This window comes from Nansenia antarctica, assembly GCF_963989245.1.
Source record: "Nansenia antarctica genome assembly, chromosome: 17".
NCBI lineage: Eukaryota > Metazoa > Chordata > Actinopteri > Argentiniformes > Microstomatidae > Nansenia > Nansenia antarctica.
The window spans coordinates 3,328,523-3,350,940 of NC_137687.1; the positions used below are offsets into that span (position 1 = coordinate 3,328,523).

The window sequence follows — 22,418 nt, forward strand, 5'->3', positions numbered from 1 at the left end:
ACAGCATCAACACTCACAGAATCAAAGACAGGTGAGTTGAGAGACACACACCCACCTCAGTGTGGTCTGCTCCAATCACAACCTCTCTCCTCCTGGCCTCTGTCCAACACCACACCCCCTAGTACAGGACCAGGAAGTATTCCCGCCCTCAAACACAAACACAGAAATAAAACGGACTCACTGCTCAGTCTGGTAGGGTGTGCATCAAAATGGCAGAGAGTTTGGACTCCTTCAGTTGTCCGATCTGTCTGGATCTACTGAAGGTTCCGGTGACTATTCCCTGTGGACACAACTATTGTATGGGCTGTATTAAGGGCTACTGGGACCAGGATGATCAGAAGGGGGTCTACAGCTGCCCCCAGTGCAGACAGACTTTCATCCCAAGACCTCTTCTACAGAAAAACACTCTGTTGGCTGAATTAGTGGAGAAACTGAAGAAGACAGGACTCCGAGCTGCTCCTCCTGCTCACTGTGATGCTGGACCTGGAGATGTGGTGTGTGATGTCTGCACTGGGAGAAAGCAGAAAGCCCTCATGTCCTGTCTGGTGTGCATGGCCTCTTACTGTGAGACTCACCTCCAGCCTCACTACGAATCTCCTGCCTTTAAGAAGCACAAGCTGGTCAAAGCCTCCACACAGCTGCAGGAGAAGATCTGCTCTCGTCACGATGAAGTGATGAAGATGTTCTGCCGTACTGATCAGCAGTGTATCTGTTACCTGTGTTCCGTGGAAGAACATAAAGGCCATGATACAGTCTCAGCTGCAGCAGAAAGGACTGAGAAACAGGTAAGAACCAGAGCTACTCGTTAATGACTCTCTGATACATGTAGAACACATCGAACAGAAAAGGACTAACTAATTTTGATTATGATTGAGGACAATATCACATCATTGTACTTCCAGAGATCCAAAGTCTCTTCCACACTACTGTGTTCATGTATTGGAGAGGGTAAAGGATGTTGGTGTTATTGTTTTACAAGCTGGTTCTTGTCACGTAGGTTTTCAGAGGGAGAATGATTAACTCATAACATCCTGCATTTCCTGTCTAGCTTTCTATTCTCTCTGTCTCCAGTAACCATCAGGAGATCTGCCTCCATGACTTTTCATAGTCCAGCATCCAGCCTTTTGTTTATCAGCAGATTCTAAATGTGATTCATGGAATCAGAAGTGTCCTTTCAATATGAGTGATTACTTTAAAATCACAGGGCTCTTTTATAAAGTAAAGATGATAGTGTGTGAAGTTATTGTTTATCATAATTCAAGCAAAGTAAATATGCACAGTATTTATTAAAGTGTGTTTGTCCACAGAAGCAGCTGGGGATGAGTCAGCAGAAAGTCCAGGAGAGAGTCCAGGAGAGAGAGAAGGAACTGAAGGAGATCCAACAGGCTGTGGAGTCTCTCAGAGTGAGTATTGACAAGAGGAGACGCACCATTTCACTGCTCTCCTCCAATCAGCCACTCTCCAATCCCTGTGTGTGTGTGTGTGTGTGTGTGTGTGTGTGTGTGTGTGTGTGTGTGTGTGTGTGTGTGTGTGTGTGTGTGTGTGTGTGCGTGTGTGTGTGTGTGTGTGTGTGTGTGTGTGTGTCCTAACAGAGCTCTGCACAGGCAGCAGTGGAGGACAGTGAGAGGATCTTTACTGAGCTGATCCGCTCCATTGAGAGAAGGCTCTCTGAGGTTAAGCAGCTGATCAGAGCCCAGCAGGAGGCAGCAGTGAGTCAGGCTGAAGGACTCCTGGAGCGACTGGAGCAGGAGATAGCTGAGCTGAGGAGGAGAGACGCTGAGCTGGAGCAGCTTTCACACACAGAGGATCACATCCATTTCCTCCAGGTAACACTGACCTTCCATCTGGAATACTGAAGGGAGATTACTATTTAGTTATTAATTTCTCTCTCTCTCTCTCTCTCTCTCTCTCTCTCTCTCTCTCTCTCTCTCTCTCTCTCTCTCTCTCTCTCTCTCTCTCTCTCTCTCTCTCTCTCTCTCTCTCTCTCTCTCTCTCTCTCTCTCTCTCTCTCTCTCTATCCAGAGTTGTCAGTCTCTCTCCAGTCCCAGTGTATGTTCAGACTTCCCCAGCATCATTGAGGGTCCCCTTCAGTTGTTTGGAGATGTGAGTGAGGCTGTGTCTGAGCTGAGAGAGAAACTAGAGGACGTCTTTAAGGGGGAGTGGCCCAAGATCTCAACTACAGGTGGCTAAAAACTCTACCTGTAGTCCCTTCTCACAATCAACTTTAGAGCAATTAAAAGCCCTCGTCATCACCTTGTATACATGTACTGTATGTTTAACAATATGTGACAGCAGCTGGTGAAACTGTGAACAAGTCGGCAACCAATAAAAATGTAAATAAAGGTCAACGTCATTGAAAATCAATGACACACTTGCTAGTCAAACAATGGATTCGGTGAGTAATCCCCACTCTACACTAACTAGGTAGTAGTAGGCTTTACTCACCGAATCCATTGCATTGCAATATTTTGGCTTGACTATCGAGTGTGTCATTGATTTTATTTTTTATTTTCAGAATAAAAGTCTGAACATTTGGTCGGTTGCCAACTCTTTCCCGCTTTCACCAGCTGCTGTCACATATGATATAATCAGAATGTTCTATCTCTCTCTGTGAATGTGTTTGTAGTGAATGCAGTGGATGTTTTCCTGCCACCAGAGCCCAGGACCAGAGCCCAGTTCTTCCAATGTGAGTGTGTTTATCCTGAAGTAGCTGACAGTCTCTCTCCACTGATCCTCTCCACAAACCCTGAGATAGAACTAGAGAGCTCTAGGAGAGGGAGAGACTCATCAAAGACAGTCTACATATCTGACTCTCCTTCTTTCTCTGATCTGGTCTCTGCTCTGCTCTTCTCCCAGATTCCTGTCGGCTCACACTGGACCCAAACACAGCACACAGACGCCTCTCTCTGTCTGAGGGGAACAGGAAGGTGACATTGAACCAAGCCCAGTCATATCCTCATCATCCAGAGAGATTCACTAACTGGTATCAGGTGCTGTGTAGAGAGGGTCTGTCTGGACATTGTTACTGGGAGGTTGAGTGGAGTGGAGTGTGGGTTTATACAGGAGTCTCATATAAAGACATCAGCAGAGCAGGGGGAAACGTTGACGCTGGATTAGGACACAATAACAAGTCCTGGGTGTTAGAGTGCTATAGTGGTGGTTATAGTTTCAGACACAATAATGTTGTAACTGCAGTATCAGGCCCTCGGTCCTCCAGAGTAGGAGTGTACCTGGATCACAGGTCAGGTGCTCTGTCCTTCTACAGCGTCTCCTCTGACACAATGACCCTCCTCCACAGAGTCCAGACCACATTCACTCAGCCCCTCTATCCTGGGTTTTATGTTAATCCTGGGTCTAGGGCTGAGCTGTGTGAGCTGGAGTAGAGGTCCCTGTAAGAGTGATGCTTTATCATAACCTGTAGAAATATCTTTCTCTGTGATTTGGTCTAGGGGTTTAATAATATTATCATTATTATTATTATTTAGGAGTTTAATGATTTCACTCTTCTATGAATCTCAGAGGATTGACTCTCAGATTGAGCTCTCTCTGTAATGTCTACAATGTGAGATTATTGATGACTGGACCTACAGTAGGTTACACCCCTTAACCACAGGTCTAGGGTCAGATTAGATACCTCCACCCCCCATATACTAACTTGGAACTATTAGGAGGACAAAACTCCTAATAAGTATTTGACCTTGGACCTGTGGTTGTGGTTGGGCACCTCGGGATATTGAGCTGGTTGGTGGGTCTGCTGGCGACTCGGGTATTGCTCCCTCTGCTGGACTGAGGCTGTAAGGGCTCTGTTGTCTGTAATACTGTAAAGTTTAAACTAAAGAGGTGATTGATGATGAAGGAGAAAGATGAGGAGAAAGGACAGGGCTTTCTTTCCCTCAGCATGAAAACACTCCTTCCTATTGGTCCAAACTGCTGGGTCATGTATGTTCCTCCTTCCTATTGGTCCAAACTGCTGGGTCATGTATGTTCCCTATTGGTCCAAACTGCTGGGTCATGTATGAAAACACTCCTTCCTATTGGTCCAAACTGCTGGGTCATGTATGTTCCCTCCTTCCTATTGGTCCAAACTGCTGGGTCATGTATGTTCCTCCTTCCTATTGGTCCAAACTGCTGGGTCATGTATGTTCCCTCCTTCCTATTGGTCCAAACTGCTGGGTCATGTATGTTCCCTATTGGTCCAAACTGCTGGGTCATGTATGTTCCCTATTGGTCCAAACTGCTGGGTCATGTATGTTCACTCCTTCCTATTGGTCCAAACTGCTGGGTCATGTATGTTCCCTTCCTATTGGTCCAAACTGCTGGGTCATGGATGTTCCCTTCTACTGTGGGGTGGATGACGCCTCTTCCTACCATCACGGTTGTAAATATTATTTTGGACTGATGGTGATGATGATGCTACAATAAGGAATGTTCTGAATAGTATTACTAATATTTGTTTTGATTTTGATGTTTGATACCGTCTGAATGTCTTGGAAGCCATGTGCAAGGCACGGAGGGAGGGAGTGAGTGAGTGAGGTGTGTGTGTGTGTGTGTGTGTGTGTGTGTGTGTGTGTGTGTGTGTGCGTATGTGCGTATGTGCGTGTGTGTGTGTGTTGTTGTGACTGGTAGGTGTTGCTGTATGATCCTTTCCTTTGGCCTTTGTCCTCTGACAAAGCACTTACTGTATTATTATTGTTAATATTATTATTACTTTTGAGAATGAATGGTCAAAGACCAACTTCAACAAAGAGATGTAAAGATGAATTATTTAAAGATTGCATTGAATAAAGATATCGAATGGACTAGTGTTTGTCTCTGTGTGATTTCTCTCAAGTCCTCTTGCTTTCTGCCTTTTTTTGGCTTTTTAAAAAACACATCTTTTCTCCCTGGCCTTTGACCTGAGGTGAGCCTTCCTTCCCGACACTGCACTCTTTGCACTTTTATTTGTACTGCACCTTGCTGCTTTTAGTGTATTTTTCTATTTTATTTGTTTTCTTTAATCTGTATTTTATCTCTTATCTTGTTTTTCTCTTTAGATTTGATCTGTTAAGCACTTTGGGCGGCTCTTGTCGTTGTAAATCTTGTGCTATATAAATAAACATGACTTACTTACTTAGCTAACTATGTGCCCAGACGTGCCATAAATATTCGACAATCATTTAATAGTTGTCCAATTCACTTTTTTTTTTTTTCATTAAATAATCAGCATATTATTCTCGTCAGCCGATAGAACTGCTGTCCCCATCAGAGCATCTGGATGAAGATGGAGCGGGATGGCAAAGGGGCTGTGGCCAGGGTCTCGACCAGTGCAGCACCTCAGAAGGGAAAGTGACTGTGCTGACACACACACACACACACACACACACACACACACACACACACACACACACACACACACAAAGTAGAGGAGAATCTTCCTGTGTATTGCAGTATATTGTAATTTTTTGTTAGTTATGAATGAATGAATGAATGAATGAATGAAAGCATTTATTTCGAACATGTGCAGAGAGAAATAGTTATAACAACAAAAGACAAAACAAAAACAAAAACAAGAAAAAAACAAAACAAAAACAAGAAAAAACTAAACAAAACAAAAAACAAAACAAAAAACACTATTTACTTCACATGTCCGAAAAGTTATTATTTTCAATGAAATTGTTCATACATGTTGTAGGCACCTCTATAGATATTAATAAACTGGTTCAAGATCAGTTCGGTTGGTTGTTTGATTTGTGGTGGTTAGATTCATGCCTGAGGCAAGCCACCACTGACTCATCTCTCACACCTGCCACTGACTACGCAATTGACTCATTAAGTAGCACAGTCAAGTAGTTCCGAAACAGTAAAAAAAATATGAAGTTGAGCTAAAAGACACAGTAAATGATAGGCTCCTTATGGACTCCATAGCTGCTATTTTCAGATAAATATTCAGAGACAATGTGTTGCACAGCAGTTAATAAAAATACAAGATATACCGGTAATATAGGTATCCATAAATTAAGGTGCATGTATATGGGCAAAACTTAAATGTTGTAAACTGTTGAACTATCTCACATTTGCAATGATAACAGAGTTTAATTGTGTTTTTTTTTCAGAAGTGCAAATTGCACGGGTCCTGTTTCCTCTCACGTGACTCCTTCCCGCCCTCCGGTCCTATAAGAGACTCCAGGTCACAGACGTTCAGTCTTTCTTTTCTCTCCGACCATCAACCTGTTCGCTGCTCACCGCCCAGACCGACAAGACACCAGACCGCATCGGAGAAATCTGCTCACCTTACCGCGGAAAGCCTTCCACAATCAATGTATGGAAGACATTTTCATATCTTATCAATGTACATATTAATGTGTTAATATCTCACGTGCTGCAATTATTTTATTGAGTTAATCTTGCTTTGTTTAAACGGTGTGTGCACTGTCATTGAACTAGCTGTGTTAGCGTTAGCATTTCGTTAGCTTAGTTGCTATTCATTAGAGCTTTTCGTTCAATTCGGACTCTTTCCAATTAGATGCTAGCTAAGGGTCAATCGTCCGCATTCGGAAAACGCGCTATGTAATTGATTGTAAGCTACCAAGCTATCAAATCTAGCTAGTTATGTATAAAATATATTCCAAATGCTGCACTATGACAATAATGTAGCCGTGAAACCAATCTACATTCTACAGCTATTCAACCCCCCTTGAACCCTGACCCCCAGGTGGGCTGTCCGCACATGTCCATTATCAGAACACGTGGTGGACACGTTTTGCGTAGGGGGGGAGGCGGGGGGAGGCGATTTACTGTATATGCCGGCATGTTTTTCTGGCAGTTGCGCGTTGTAAAAACTCAAGCGTCAAACTCTGCTGTGTAGTATTCGACGGAGATGTAGAAACGTAGATGACTCATGAAGATGTTATAGCTAGCTATCTACAATTTATCATCAAAATAATGAACAGCAAGCTAGATCCAAAACTAGTGCCGGTGGAGAAGGGCAAGTGTGACATTGGACAGACTACCAAAACAGAAAAAGATAGTATCTGGTTTTTCAAATGGCGTCTTTGGCAGTCAATGAGTTAACGTCCTTATGATAATAATATTAATAATAATAATATTATTTATAAATATAATGTATTTTTAAAAAAAGATTATCATGGGCCCCTGTCAGTGCTGGGCGCTTAGAATCGTCCTAACTTACCCCCCCTAGCGGTGCCCTTGTATGTGCAGTATAACTTCTGTTAAGTCACATCCCTGCGTTGTCATATCATGAGCCCTTAACAAGCCAGGTAAGATAACACGATAAATATCTCTCACAGAGATCATTCTTACAACACAGAGTAATGTTATATATTAGCTCCTTAACTTCACTCATACAGTAAATGAACTTAACTCATTGACAGTAATTGAGTCTGCACAGCGCCACCTGCTGGCTACCTATAACTTTTATCTAAAATTGAAATATAGACCAGAACATTTTATTTTAACTCAACGAGACTAACCGGCATACATAATGGTCGAGTAGAGTGAAACAAAGAACAATTGAAATTAATTATATTTCAACTAAAAATCTGGTTGAGTAGGATAGCGAGCTAATTAGTTTAGCCAAAACTGCACGTGCGCTTTTTTTTCTTCCACCATACTTCAACCACAGATGTCGTTCGGGATGCCAGCAGCATTTTAATGTGAGGGAGACATTTGCAGATAATCATATTACACACGGTTCTAGTAGTGTTGTTGTATCAGAAAATGTTTTTATGAAAAAATCCACGAAAGCATCTCATAAGATGCCAGTCCAGTCCAGTGCAGTGGTACTACAATGCTAGGTCTGAACACGGACTACCATCACAATGGCCTACCGTTCAGATGTATCCTTGTTTAGCCTTCTTTACTTTAGTTTACGAATGGCATCTCTTTCTAACAACTGATGCATGTGTTAAATGAATTCCCATGCACTCTGTGTTCACTGCAGGTACTAATCATGGTGGACGAAGATGTTGTACGTAGCCGGCTGCCTAGAAAGGCAGGGGCCTCTCTTATGCACAGGGGCAGCAGCAGGGGCGCTTTTGGACGACATTTCTGTGTAAGTGGTGACACTGATTCCAGTAACCCAGACGTTTCTGGGGCTCTGCTACCAGAGGACTATAGGCCCATGAGGTCCTCCCTCGCCAAACCCCTGCTGCCAGACCCAATGCTGGAGGAGGAGGAGGAGGACGACTCTGATGACGACGACAGTGATGTCCTCTCCCTCCTTGGCACATCCCCACCCAAGTTGGACGACAGCTTCCTAAAATTGGGGCTCGGGGACCAGTCAAACAACCTGCAGAGCAGCCCCAAGAGTGGAGGTTAGGGGCCACGTGCTCTCACTTGATGATCAAACTGATATTGAATTCATATTAAACAACTTGTGAGTGTATTTAGAAGGGAACAGGTTATTTTGTGATGGAAGTCAGTGGAAACATTCACAGCTAGGCTTGAGGATTATAACATGGGGCATAAACCTGTTTGCCTTTTCTAACAGTTTGATTGAATAGTCTTCCATACTGTAGCCTACATACTGCATGATCTGCCAAGAGTCAGGGTTAGTACATCTCTTCTTCTGACTCTGAAAGCATCTGCTTTTCTAGTGGGTGACACTGACTGGCACATGGGTCGGATGGCAGCAGTGTCCAGTAACGTGTTTGACGACCTCCTGGGGGAGGGTTCCCAGTTCCACAGCTGCAAGAGCAGCCTGGCTGCCTTCGTCCTGGAGAGAGGTGAGGTCTTCTCTCTGCTCACTGGGGAATCTCAGGGATGCAAACTAGTCACCTTTTCGATTTTTTATCCAAAATCACGTCTTTTTTTATTTTTATGCATCCGAACCCCCCAAGAAGGTCTGTTTCCACAACTCTCGTTGACCTTCTCACCTTTTCAACTCCGTCCCTGGAATCTATTCAATAATAATACACTACAAAAATATGTTAACGGCTGTAAATGACACCTATTTTTGATGAGCATGTCTAATGTACGCACACACAGTTTATGTGTCGTCCATGTGTGTATATATATATATATATATGTGTGTCTATAGATTGTGAACGCTACAACGATCGCTACAACGTTGTGGCGTTGGGCACGGGCGAGTCAAGCTGCAGTGACTGGCTCTGCTTCAGTGGCACCATGGTGCATGACTGCCATGCCATGGTCATCGCCAAACGGGCTCTCCAAAGGTACATCAGCCTGACAGGAGTTTTGTTGGATCGTCTGGACTTACTTACTCACTTCACTCACTTGTTTGGTTTGTTTAGCTATTAATACTGGAGACCAGCAAATGATGTGTCCGATCCTGTATTTCTATTCAGGTTCTTGTACAAGCAGCTTCTGCTGTTCTTCAGCCATGACCCAAAGTGCAAGGAGCGCTCCATCTACGAGAGAAACTCAGACAGCCACCTGCTCCAGCTCAAGCCCAAAACCTACCTTCACCTCTACACCAACCAGACCCCAAGAGGGGCAGCACAGTGCGGTTTCATGTGAGTGTGCATTTTCATACTGGCTGCTGCTGTTGAGTGTCCAATGCGGAAATCTTAATTGCTTGCATCCACTCAGAAGTGTAAGAATTGGATGGGAATTACATTTTGGGGCAGTTTACATTTCACTAATTTAGTGATCTAATTGAGTGACCCAGTGAGAGTGATTGTGTGCATCCTCTGTCCCCATAGGAACTCCCCGAATCTCTACAGTTCCCTGAAGCTGCAGTGCCATGCTAAGGGCTCTCTGATCCCTGTGGCTCTCCTCCATCCGGGTGTGTGGGGCGCCCGGGTCTGCTGCATGTCCGACAGTGACAAACTTTGCCGCTGGGCCGTCACCGGGGTCCAGGGGGCGCTGCTGAGCCACTTCATTGAGCCACTCTACATCATCAATGTGGTCCTAGGTAAGTAACCAAGGATGCATTACAATCACAGTAGCATAGGCCGCCCTCCCTTGTAGGACTGACGCACAGTGCTCCAGTGACACTGGGAGGTATTAAGCCTCTAGTCCCCCCCGGCCAGGAATGGCTGTTCTATGTTCTACGGTAAGTAGCCGTTGACGGCTTTGGTTTTCAAACCATAATACAAACACAACAACCAGAATCTTAATGCTGACTTTTGGTACATTTTGAAATAGTCACCGAATCTTTCTCAATCTAGTCTGTTTTCCCTGAATAATGTGCTGTGTAATACTGGTGTGTGATACTTTTCTCAGGCTTGTTCTAATATTTTATCTTTATCTTGACAATTCTCAGCAATCTACAGCAGTGTTCTAGAATTGTATTGGGGCCTTAACTGGTTAAGAAGGAATTTTGAGAACTTGGTTCTGGTTTACTGGTCCGTTCAGGTGACTCCAGCTATAACTCGGACAACGTGTCGGACGCAATCAACAATCGCCTGGGGGATGACTGGGAGGAGCAGCTGGCCCCACCCTTTAGGAAACAGAGGATATTCTTCCTCGGTTGTGACGGGGTGGCGCCTCAACACAGCTCTCGCCACTGCAAAGACCTCAGCATCAACTGGTGCCTCGGGGACCTGAGCATCGAGGTGCTGGACAGCACAACAGGCTTTGTTGTCGATGGGTAAGTCAATGGTGCTACTGGTAGATGATGCTCGTAACATGGGAACAATTTAAGTATTTTTGATGAAACATAGATGATCTCGATGACTACTTTCATACTTACCGTACTTGGTATACTACCATTACAATGAAGTCTGATGGGTACTGAAGACCCATCTCTTCAGACTACATCTTGCCTGTCCATCTTGACTGTAAAGACCTCTTCACTCCCCACTACCCTGTACAGTTCCTCTACTGTATATATTAAAAAGATCCTTCCTTCTTCTAGCATTGTGACTGCCAATAGCACCTGCTCCTAGCATAGTTTTGTTCTTATGATGACTGATGGGATTCACTTACTTGTTAGACACGTTTGTAAGTTGCTTTGGATAAAAGCGTCTGGTAAATGTCAAACATTTAAAAACAAATTATGTTAAATGTATAATTTCATTGTGGAGGGAGCTTTCTATGTAGGCGTAATGCTCTCTCTGGCCCCTTAGCTCCCCAACTGTGAGTGGGCCTGGCTTCTCCAGCAGACTGTGCAAGAGAGCCCTCTACTGTTACTTCTGCAAAGTTGCAAAGCTGAGTGGGCAAAGTTCTCTACTGAACCTCCAAACCTGTCACAGTGCCAAGGTGAGTTGTTGAGCCATGAATCAGTAGATATCCTGGCACCCGTGGACCTGTATTTGTCTGCACTGCATATAGGCGACATCGTAGCCATATCATGTGCTACCGAATATCATCTGGCCAAGATTGTGTTGACAGCATGAATGTGAATTTTGTGTGATGTGTTCCTTCTTGTTTCAGTTGGAAGCCAGTCTCTATCAGAATGCCAAGATGGTTGTCAACCACCAGTTCCTCTCCAATGGCGCAGGACCCTGGGACTCCAAACACCTGGTCGACAGCTTCAGCCACTGAAGTCACTGAAGTTTGTAGTTTATGATGTTGTAGTTTATGATGTTGTAGTTTATGATGTTGTATAGAGTAAACTAGCTTGGGTGTGTTTCTTTTCTCAAACAGCACAACAGACACAACAAACCAGGAGCCCCCAGAAGCCCCAGAGCACAGTAGCAGCACCCTTCTGGGCTCAACAGACCCAATAACCTCAGGGTTACTGTTTCTGTCTAGAGCAGTGGTTCTCAAACCTCTCCTCGGGGACCTCCAGCCGTTCCACATATTTGATCTGTTCCACCACCAGCACACCTGATTCCACTAATCAAGTACAAACCATAATTGCTTTGTACTTGATTAGTTGAATCAGGTGTGCTGGTGGTGGAACAGATCAAAATGTGGAAATGCTGGTGGTCCCCGAGGAGAGTTTTTTTCTGGGGTCCCATGTCATCATCACTGACCACATTTTGAACACTGCTTTCTCACTCCCAGATTATCCACCTTGTTCTATCATTTCACTTTATCTCTCTTTCTTAAGATCGTTAATCGTCTTCTTTTAACACATCTATACAATTCACTGTTTCAGGGTTATATTGAATGTAATCAGAATGACCAGTGTATAAGAGATTATTTTTATTTTCTAACTTACATTTTGCAATTGAATAATTTACGTTTTGGATATGCATATTTCCAGGGTCAGTTTCTCTGTTATGGACCAAATATTGACACAAGAAAAAGGAAAATGATGAATGCTACTGCTAACAGAAAACAGTCTACACTGTTTGTAGAGGGGAAACTATACTGCTTCTAGTACATGTTTTGTGCAGTTTAAGACTAATTTTTTCATGTTTTGTTTCAGTCTTACCCAATAAAGAGCATTCCATATGATGTGTTTGTGTTGGTTTTGTACTTTTGTACAGAAAAAAATCTGAATTCATATGCAATGTATGTAGTGGAAATGGCGGTAATACTACAATGATGACAAGATTAACATGGTAACGTCATGGTCTTCATCTACTCAAGTCTTGGTACGATGAGATGTAATTGATGGCTAAAACCTGACAGCAGGGGGAGCCAAAGAGACTGCTAGCGTTCAAAGCTGAATCCATCCAGTCAATATGAATATGACTTCTACTAATAACAAACTCATGGCTATAGACCTAACATCAATTAAACACAGGTATTTCTCTTTATACCTTCACTCCAACTAACTTGGAATCATTGATTAATGAAGATAGATTCCTTTAAAATTCCTTTAGAGTTCAATTTGGACAAAGGAAGGAAAGCTAAACATGTTCCTGAATTGACTGGAATGTATTAAACTAAATGACTTTATTCATCCCAGTGGGTCAATTGTACTAGGCATTCGAAGTGGCAGCAAACATTCAATATAATGTATATGTTACGGTACATGTGGGAAAACTAGGGTTAGGTGCTAGGGTGCTAGGGTTAGGGTTAGGGTTAGACATGCCAGCATGTACCAAGTCACCCTAGCACCTAACCCTAGTTTTTCTACATGTACCGTATTCCCACATGTACCGTAACATATACATTTAGTGAATTTGAACCTAACCCTACAGCATAGGCCATAGAGACATGCTACAAAACATCCCTGTCACTGTACTGACTTCTCACAGTAAACATGGTTCTCCCTCTCTTTGGAATCATCACTTTCTTTTCTTTGTTTTTAAATCAATAAACTAGCAAAAAACTATTTTTGTATAGGCCTATATATGTTCAATGACAACAAAAGCACATACAACAATCAATCAACCAGTCAATCGATCTAGGTGACAATCTGAAATGAGTGATTATTAGAAAAAGCAAGATATTCTTTATTAATTTACAGTTAACCCACAACCACTAGAGGGGGCCACACTTAAAAAACATTTTTAATGCCTCATTAAACACTGTGATCTGTGGCAGAGAAAGACTTTACTCTGTAGAAACCTATGACCTGATACACTCTCCTGATTACTGTTCATACCTGGCACCTGAAAGAGAGAGAGAGAGAGAGACAGAGAGACAGAGAGAGAGTATGAGTGTTTAAGTAGCATCAAACGCGGTGATCCATGCCAGAGGAAGTGTTTCCTCTGAAGCAACCTTAGTCCTGATCACAAATATTATTCTGATTACAGTTTATACTGACTGAATGAACAATATGAAGATTGGAAATGACAGGTAAGAAGAGCGTATCTGTAAAACCACATGTTAGAAACAGACCAGACCTGTTCCAGGGAGGAGAGCTGTACTGGGAGGGGAGGAGCATCTCAACGTCAGTTTGCTGAAACGAAACTTACCTGTGTAGAGACATAAAAGTGTATCGTTGATGAGACATCTATCACACATACAGTAGAAAGGACAGAGACATCTATCACACATACAGTAGAAAGGACAGAGACATCTATCACACATACAGTAGAAAGGACAGAGACATCTATCACACATACAGTATAAAGGACAGAGACAGCATCAACACTCACAGAATCAAAGACAGGTGAGTTGAGAGACACACACCCACCTCAGTGTGGTCTGCTCCAATCACAACCTCTCTCCTCCTGGCCTCTGTCCCACACCACACCCCCTAGTACAGGACCAGGAAGTATTCCCGCCCTCAAACACAAACACAGAAATAAAACGGACTCACTGCTCAGTCTGGTAGGGTGTGCATCAAAATGGCAGAGAGTTTGGACTCCTTCAGTTGTCCGATCTGTCTGGATCTACTGAAGGTTCCGGTGACTATTCCCTGTGGACACAACTATTGTATGGGCTGTATTAAGGGCTACTGGGACCAGGATGATCAGAAGGGGGTCTACAGCTGCCCCCAGTGCAGACAGACTTTCATCCCAAGACCTCTTCTACAGAAAAACACTCTGTTGGCTGAATTAGTGGAGAAACTGAAGAACACAGGACTCCGAGCTGCTCCTCCTGCTCACTGTGATGCTGGACCTGGAGATGTGGCGTGTGATGTCTGCACTGGGAGAAAGCAGAAAGCCCTCATGTCCTGTCTGGTGTGCATGGCCTCTTACTGTGAGACTCACCTCCAGCCTCACTATGAATCTCCTGCCTTTAAGAAGCACAAGCTGGTCAAAGCCTCCACACAGCTGCAGGAGAAGATCTGCTCTCGTCACGATGAAGTGATGAAGATGTTCTGCCGTACTGATCAGCAGTGTATCTGTTACCTGTGTTCCGTGGAAGAACATAAAGGCCATGATACAGTCTCAGCTGCAGCAGAAAGGACTGAGAAACAGGTAAGAACCAGAGCTACTCGTTAATGACTCTCTGATACATGTAGAACACATCGAACAGAAAAGGACTAACTAATTTTGATTATGATTGAGGACAATATCACATCATTGTACTTCCAGAGATCCAAAGTCTCTTCCACACTACTGTGTTCATGTATTGGAGAGGGTAAAGGTTGTTGGTGTTATTGTTTTACAAGCTGGTTCTTGTCACGTAGGTTTTCAGAGGGAGAATAATTAACTCATAACATCCTGCATTTCCTGTCTAGCTTTTTATTCTCTCTGTCTCCAGTAAGCATCAGGAGATCTGCCTCCATGACTTTTCATAGTCCAGCATCCAGCCTTTTGTTTATCAGCAGATTCTAAATGTGATTCATGGAATCAGAAGTGTCCTTTCAATATGAGTGATTACTTTAAAATCACAGGGCTCTTTTATAAAGTAAAGATGATAGTGTGTGAAGTTATTGTTTATCATAATTCAAGCAAAGTAAATATGCACAGTATTTATTAAAGTGTGTTTGTCCACAGAAGCAGCTGGGGATGAGTCAGCAGAAAGTCCAGGAGAGAGTCCAGGAGAGAGAGAAGGAACTGAAGGAGATCCAACAGGCTGTGGAGTCTCTCAGAGTGAGTATTGACAAGAGGAGACGCACCATTTCACTGCTCTCCTCCAATCAGCCACTCTCCAATCCCTGTGTGTGTGTGTGTGTGTGTGTGTGTGTGTGTGTGTGTGTGTGTGTGTCCTAACAGAGCTCTGCACAGGCAGCAGTGGAGGACAGTGAGAGGATCTTTACTGAGCTGATCCGCTCCATTGAGAGAAGGCTCTCTGAGGTTAAGCAGCTGATCAGAGCCCAGCAGGAGGCAGCAGTGAGTCAGGCTGAGGGACTCCTGGAGCGACTGGAGCAGGAGATAGCTGAGCTGAGGAGGAGAGACGCTGAGCTGGGGCAGCTTTCACACACAGAGGATCACATCCATTTCCTCCAGGTAACTACACTGACCCTCCATCTGCAATACTGACAGGAGATTACTATTTAGTTATTAATTCTCTCTCTCTCTCTCTCTCTCTCTCTCTCTCTCTCTCTCTCTCTCTCTCTCTCTCTCTCTCTCTCTCTCTCTCTCTCTCTCTCTCTCTCTCTATCCAGAGTTGTCAGTCTCTCTCCAGTCCCAGTGTATGTTCAGACTTCCCCAGCATCATTGAGGGTCCTCTTCAGTTGTTTGGAGATGTGAGTGAGGCTGTGTCTGAGCTGAGAGAGAAACTAGAGGACGTCTTTAAGGGGGAGTGGCCCAAGATCTCAACTACAGGTGGCTAAAAACTCTACCTGTAGTCCCTTCTCACAATCAACTTTAGAGCAATTAAAAGCCCTCGTCATCACCTTGTATACATGTACTGTATGTTTAACCATATGTGACAGCAGCTGGTGAAACTGTGAACAAGTCGGCAACCAATAAAAATGTAAATAAAGGTCAACGTCATTGAAAATCAATGACACACTTGCTAGTCAAACAATGGATTCGGTGAGTAATCCCCACTCTACACTAACTAGGTAGTAGTAGGGTTTACTCACCGAATCCATTGCATTGCAATATTTTGGCTTGACTATCGAGTGTGTCATTGATTTTATTTTTTATTTTCAGAATAAAAGTCTGAACATTTGGTCGGTTGCCAACTCTTTCCCGCTTTCACCAGCTGCTGTCACATATGATATAATCAGAATGTTCTATCTCTCTCTGTGAATGTGTTTGTAGTGAATGCAGTGGATGTTTTCCTGCCACCAGAGCCCAGGACCAGAGCCCAGTTCTTCCGATGTGAGTGTGTTTATCCTGAAGTAGCTGACAGTCTCTCTCCACTGATCCTCTCCACAAACCCTGAGATAGAACTAGAGAGCTCTAGGAGAGGGAGAGACTCATCAAAGACAGTCTACATATCTGACTCTCCTTCTTTCTCTGATCTGGTCTCTGCTCTGCTCTTCTCCCAGATTCCTGTCGGCTCACACTGGACCCAAACACAGCACACAGACAACTCTCTCTGTCTAAGGGGAACAGGAAGGTGACACTGGGACAAGCCCAGTCATATCCTCATCATCCAGAGAGATTCACTGACTGGTCTCAGGTGCTGTGTAGAGAGGGTCTGTCTGGACGTTGTTACTGGGAGGTTGAGTGGAGTGGGGTGGTTTATACAGCAGTCTCATATAAAGACATCAGCAGAGCAGGGGGAAACGATGACGCTGCATTAGGATACAATACCAAGTCCTGGGTGTTAGAGTGCTATAGTGGTAGTTATAGTTTCAGACACAATAATGTTGTAACTGCAGTATCAGGCCCTCGGTCCTCCAGAGTAGGAGTGTACCTGGATCACAGGTCAGGTGCTCTGTCCTTCTACAGCATCTCCTCTGACACAATGACCCTCCTCCACAGAGTCCAGACCACATTCACTCAGCCCCTCTATCCTGGGTTTTATGTTAATCCTGGGTCTAGGGCTGAGCTGTGTGAGCTGGAGTAGAGGTCCCTGTAAGAGTGATGCTTTATCATAACCTGTAGAAATATCTTTCTCTGTGATTTGGTCTAGGGGTTTAATAATATTATCATTATTATTATTATTATTATTATTATTATTATTTAGGAGTTTAATGATTTCACTCTTCTATGAATCTCAGAGGATTGACTCAGATTGAGCTCTCTCTGTAATGTCTACAATGTGAGATTATTGATGATGTCACTAATCTATGATGTGGGATATTCTCTGTGTTTGATTTTGCAGAGTCATCATGTTATACCTTTATCATTATGTCCGTATTTGATGTTATTGTAGAACAGTTTTTTCACGACCAATAGAAATGCTGCATGACAACATATTTTTCCACTGGTGTCCTACATGTATTCTTATTGATTATTATCTATTGATCTATTCCGTCTCTAATATGAAGTACTCTCCTCATCGTCATCAAAGTTGACCAGTTGTTCTGTTCAGTTGGACAGAACTATGTTGGTCCAGTCTTTCTGATCTATTTGAAGCCCAGTAGAACAGCCAGCTACTGGATATGTGGGATTGAAAATGAATCTGAATGATCATGTATCATCAATTAACATTAAACAAATCATCAGATTGAGAAATGTGTCAGAATTCGTCCTTTTAGTTTCCACGGTTGTTGAATAGTGTCCATGTGTTGATCTGGGTGGTAATAGGAGTGTATCTGCTGCCATCTCCTGGACATATGGAATTACTGATCTGACAAAACTATAATGAGTTAAAAAAATAAAAGTATATTTTCTATGAGACAGGCAGTGGAGGTTCCTCCATAGAGGTGGAGGAGGCCTGGCCTCCCCAATAATTTGAGAGAAGAGAGAGAGATTTAAAAAAGCAATAATAATTATATTTATTTTATTTATTTATTTATTTAACAAAAAACATATTTACATTTTTATATTAATATTATTTCCGTTTTGTTCATAAATCTGAAGTTTTCCATGGCTAAAACCCAATATTGCAATTGTAAAGCACCTACAGGCCAGAATCCCTATCCGTTTGTATTGAGGGAGGCCAGGCCTCCCCCAGGAAAGTGGTTTCTCATAGAAGTCAATGTAATGCAATTTTTTTCATGGCAATATGTGATTGGCCAAATCACTGAAAATGGGTGGGCAACGGAGGCCTGGCCTCACCATGCATTGAGTCCAGGGCTGAAAGATTGACATTTTGTTCGTCCAATCACATGAAGCCATTTTGAGAATTCGCCAGTCACTTCAGTCAAAGAAACACTCGCCATAGTGGCTACGAGTGTCCTATCAACTTGTCCTTTGCAGGACACGTCTAGATAGAACACCCATGGCTATTATCCCTGAAATTATTATCCTTACTTTTGCTTAAAATGACCTCGGAAGTCGGCGAGATTCTGGCGCGATTTATACATCGAATAGGTAGACAACATTTAGGATTTATTGAACAGTTTTATTTTTAATGTAGTCGATTTCGTTTTATTACAAGTCAATTTAATATTCGTATGTGAATATATATAGTGAAGCGAGCAAGCGGAAAAAAATTGGCCTCCTCAATTCTGGAAGTCACCAGCCTCCACTGGTGTACATGTCCATGTGATAGTTATGTGCAATGTGTGTATGTTTTTTGACACTGCTGTATTGAGCTTTTCCACCTGTAGGCCTACCGAAAACACATTCCACCGACCTAGGTCGTGTGCAGGGTTCCCACGGGTCCTTGAAATCCTTGAAAGTTTGTGAATTTGAAGAAAAGAAATCAAGGTCTTAAAAGTTTTTGAAAATAGACATGGGTCATTGAAAGTGCTTGAATTCCCCTCCCCCCCTCTCTCTCTCTAAAAATATCTGTATAAACATTTTTTTTTACTTAGCTTGTCAACTAATAAATAAGTCTCTGTATTGCTTAACTTTACACATATTTCACAATATATGGTTTAGCTGTGCTGTGGTAGAGAAGGCAAGAGACCATCTAGTGTTCACACATTCAAGCCTCTCTTTTTAATTGTTGTCTGTGAGCGGATAGTTCCTATTATATAAATTCTCATCTAGTTCTGTCTCAAACTATGCCGTGTTGGGTCCTTGAATTTGAGGGAATTGAGTCTTGAAAGGTGCTTGAATCTGATGTTTCAGAAGGTGTGGGAACCCCGTGTGTGGTCATTAAACCATTCATTCATTCGTTCAGTCATCAGTCAGTGATTTATTTAGCTTCATTGTCATGGACAGTATTGGATTGTATAAAACACAGTAGACGCTGCTGCTACAAATGCTAAAAAGAAGAGATGAACAGACAATTTATTTTCAACACTTAATTTTACATCACTTTGTACAGCATTCAAACATACGAAAAAAATAAGAAAATCTTTCAAATCAACATTTTATCTTTTCAAGTCTTTGTCTGTCTATTGTCTGAGTACTACTGACTCAAGACAGCCAGTCTATCAGAGGGGCCGTGGCCTTGACCCGCCAGTAAACATTGTCAAAGTAAATTAACATTCTCAATCAAAATATAATAACTAAATGTAATATGATTATAGTTGCTACAGTGACAGACGATAGTCAATCTTACACTCTGCATATGAGCCATTTTTGTCTTCTATATATGTAAGCATGACTGTGTGTGTGTGTGTGTGTGTGTGTGTGTGTGTGAGAGAGTGTGTGAGAGAAATGTGGGTAAGAATATAGATATAGTGTGTGTGTGTGTGTGTGCGTGTGTGTGTGTGTGTGTGTGTGTGTGTGTTTGCCTGTAGGGACAGACAGTGGAACAGTTGTTGTTGTTATTTATTCCATGGATTGTGATGTCACAGTAGGGGATCAGTAGATTCTGGCCTCAAGGGGGGCAGGAAGAGGTGTGTCTTCAGTTCTCTGGAGAGACCCTCCCGCTCTGTGTCTCTACATCCGCACTACTACTCTGAGCTTGGTCCTGATCATCCTGACGCTGGCTCGGTTCCCCAGTAGTCCCAGGTTTGGTCTGGCCCCGCCCCCCCCGCCGTGAGTCCTCCAGGGCCAGCTGCATGGCCCAGATGCTGAGCGGGCGCATGTAGGCCAGGGAGCGGTAGATGCCCTTCTCACAGTACGCCTCGGGGGTCTGGAAGGCCATGCCCAGCCGCTCCCACACCGTCCTGTAGCAGCCTTCTGCTGTGCGGAGGCCCTCCTCCAGCATACCCTGGGACATGGAGGTAAAGAGATAAAAAGGTGAGGCTTTTTCTGTATGAAGATGAGAGATTCTACAGGGTATCCGCGGTGTCTTGAAAAGTATTAAAAGTTGATAAATCAATTTTAAGTATTAAAAAGTCTTATCACGATTTTATGAGGTCTTGAATTTTGTAGGTATTTTTTCTGAATTAGACTGTCCAAAGAGTTTGAGTCCTAAAAACCTTTAGTAGAAGTTTGTGAATTTCCGGTTCATCTTTAAACAAAGATGAACCGGAAATTCTGTTGTATAACAGTGGTCTAGTCTATTGCAAACTAAAACTGTTAAGTTAAAGGTGTCACTGATGTAAACGGTTACAGCTCCAAGTGGCGGTGAGGTCTGGAAAAATGTTTACAAGGTCTTTAAAAAGGTATTGAAATTAACCTCAAGATTCCTGTATATACCCTGAGTAGGTAACAGACACAGCTGTTCTAGTGTCAACTGTCACTTAGATCCAACTGTCACTTAGATCCAACTGTCACTTTCAAATTAACCTCAATTAACCTGTTATAGATGAAGCAGCGTGTGTGGCTCACATTCATAACTGTGCTGGGAAGAGTAGTTCTATTTTTTTGTGTGACACATTATTTGTTAAATAAATTAAATTGTATCTATAAATGTTGAATGAATAATCTTAGATTATGGTTAGACACACAAGGGGCAAAGGAGGTTGTACTGAGTCACACACACACACACACACACACACACACACACACACACACACACACACACACACCTCGTGGATCATGGTGGCGGCCAGTCCGTACACCACCCCCACCCACACCTCATCCGACTGGACACTGGATCTGTCAGGCACTCCTTCTGGACGCATGCCGTTGACCGCGCCCATCTGACCCTTGGCGAAACTCATCACGTTCAGATGAAAGACGGACTTCAGCGCACTGCAGATCTTCTCCTTTGGAAACGCCTGGTGAAGGAGAAGGAAAATGTAAGAGAAACTAGGCTTTAATTCGGTTGTTAAGTCTGACGTCAAACGTGACGTTTAGCAATTTCCGGGTCCAAACCAGAAATTCCCTGCACCAGAGTACCAGTGTACTACAGCGGTAGAATGACAGTTCAATAATTTTTTAGACTCGGATCTATTCATACAACAAGGGACACAGCACTTTCACGGTTTTTCCCATATTTGTCAGGGTCTTTGAGCCTCGGAAAAGCGCTATATAAATATTATGAATTATTATTATTACATTCGAAGACAGCGCCTCAGCCAACTTTGGACCCGGAAACACGTCACGACTTAACAACCGAATACCCAGCTAATTTTGCACAATTCAATATTTCGTGTCGAGTGGCTCTACTACTTTGATAGTCAACTAGACTTTACAGAGGAGCGGCTTCTTCTGTCGATGCTCTTGTGTGGCACTTTGGTCTCACCTGATACTCGCCGTCTCCCAGTCCAGACGCACGCAAGAACCACTGGCCGGCACACTGGTCTGACATGACGCTGTTGGAGAGATCCCGTCCACTGCTGTCGTAGTTATAGTACTTGCCTGAAGAGAGAGAGAGAGGGGGATACGAAACAGAGATTTCCAACTTTGTTTTCCATATTTTCTTCAAGAAACAAGCAGATACTTGTTGCTTGTTCATGAGGAGGGTTGGTCTAAGCAAGACCAACATAGATAATTCAGATCTTAACTTGTAAACAACTTGGCGTTAACAAAGCCGTCATTGGAAATACTAGCGAATCAGCAAAGTGCTTATCTTAAAGGGTTGATCATCACCATTCCATAGCAGCTTGTCGAAGGCAGCGCTCCCGCGGTCCAGTATGTCTCTGTAGCGCTGGAAGACCGTCTCGTTTGTCCACCAGCCTGGCCATCTTACACATCACACACACAGAGGCCAGCCACAGACCCCCACAGTAGGCACTGAACACAAGAACACACACACACACACACAGCAGAAGGTGAGAAAGACTCACATAATTGCATATTACACAAGCTAGCTCAATATCTTAACACTAGTGGAGAACTGATCAGGGGACTGAAAAATAAGACCAAATATCACAACCACATTCTAATTCATGGAAATCTTACATTAGGATGCTAGGGTTAGGG

At 43.2% G+C, this 22,418-nt stretch overlaps 4 protein-coding genes across 4 annotated transcripts in view; 3 read left to right on the top strand and 1 right to left on the bottom strand.

Moving 5' to 3' along the window:
• Positions 1-209: 209 nt before the first annotated feature.
• On the top strand, positions 210-3,383 carry LOC308172791 (tripartite motif-containing protein 16-like; the record flags this gene model as incomplete). Its single annotated transcript, XM_080547740.1, has 6 exons — positions 210-785; positions 1,308-1,403; positions 1,593-1,826; positions 2,023-2,182; positions 2,627-2,686; positions 2,857-3,383. 6 exons carry the CDS (start codon positions 210-212, stop codon positions 3,381-3,383), a joined length of 1,653 nt encoding a protein of 550 aa, XP_080403866.1.
• A 4,565-nt stretch (positions 3,384-7,948) lies between these two features.
• On the top strand, positions 7,949-11,451 carry LOC308172792 (adenosine deaminase domain-containing protein 2-like; the record flags this gene model as incomplete). Its single annotated transcript, XM_080547741.1, has 8 exons — positions 7,949-8,312; positions 8,595-8,723; positions 9,038-9,176; positions 9,309-9,476; positions 9,666-9,877; positions 10,321-10,555; positions 11,034-11,166; positions 11,341-11,451. 8 exons carry the CDS (start codon positions 7,949-7,951, stop codon positions 11,449-11,451), a joined length of 1,491 nt encoding a protein of 496 aa, XP_080403867.1.
• A 2,648-nt stretch (positions 11,452-14,099) lies between these two features.
• Positions 14,100-17,166, top strand: LOC308172793 (tripartite motif-containing protein 16-like; the record flags this gene model as incomplete). The annotated part of the gene is made up of 6 exons (XM_080547742.1): positions 14,100-14,675; positions 15,198-15,293; positions 15,417-15,650; positions 15,809-15,968; positions 16,413-16,472; positions 16,643-17,166. 6 exons carry the CDS (start codon positions 14,100-14,102, stop codon positions 17,164-17,166), a joined length of 1,650 nt encoding a protein of 549 aa, XP_080403868.1.
• Positions 17,167-19,353: 2,187 nt separating this feature from the next.
• The window catches only part of gba2 (glucosidase, beta (bile acid) 2), an 18,683-nt gene continuing 15,618 nt past the window's right edge, over positions 19,354-22,418 (bottom strand). Inside the window, 5 exon segments of the mRNA XM_080547821.1 lie at positions 19,354-20,316; positions 21,080-21,271; positions 21,739-21,854; positions 22,086-22,161; positions 22,163-22,229. Coding sequence (XP_080403947.1) covers positions 20,008-20,316; positions 21,080-21,271; positions 21,739-21,854; positions 22,086-22,161; positions 22,163-22,229 — 760 coding nt within the window. The 3' untranslated portion in view covers positions 19,354-20,007.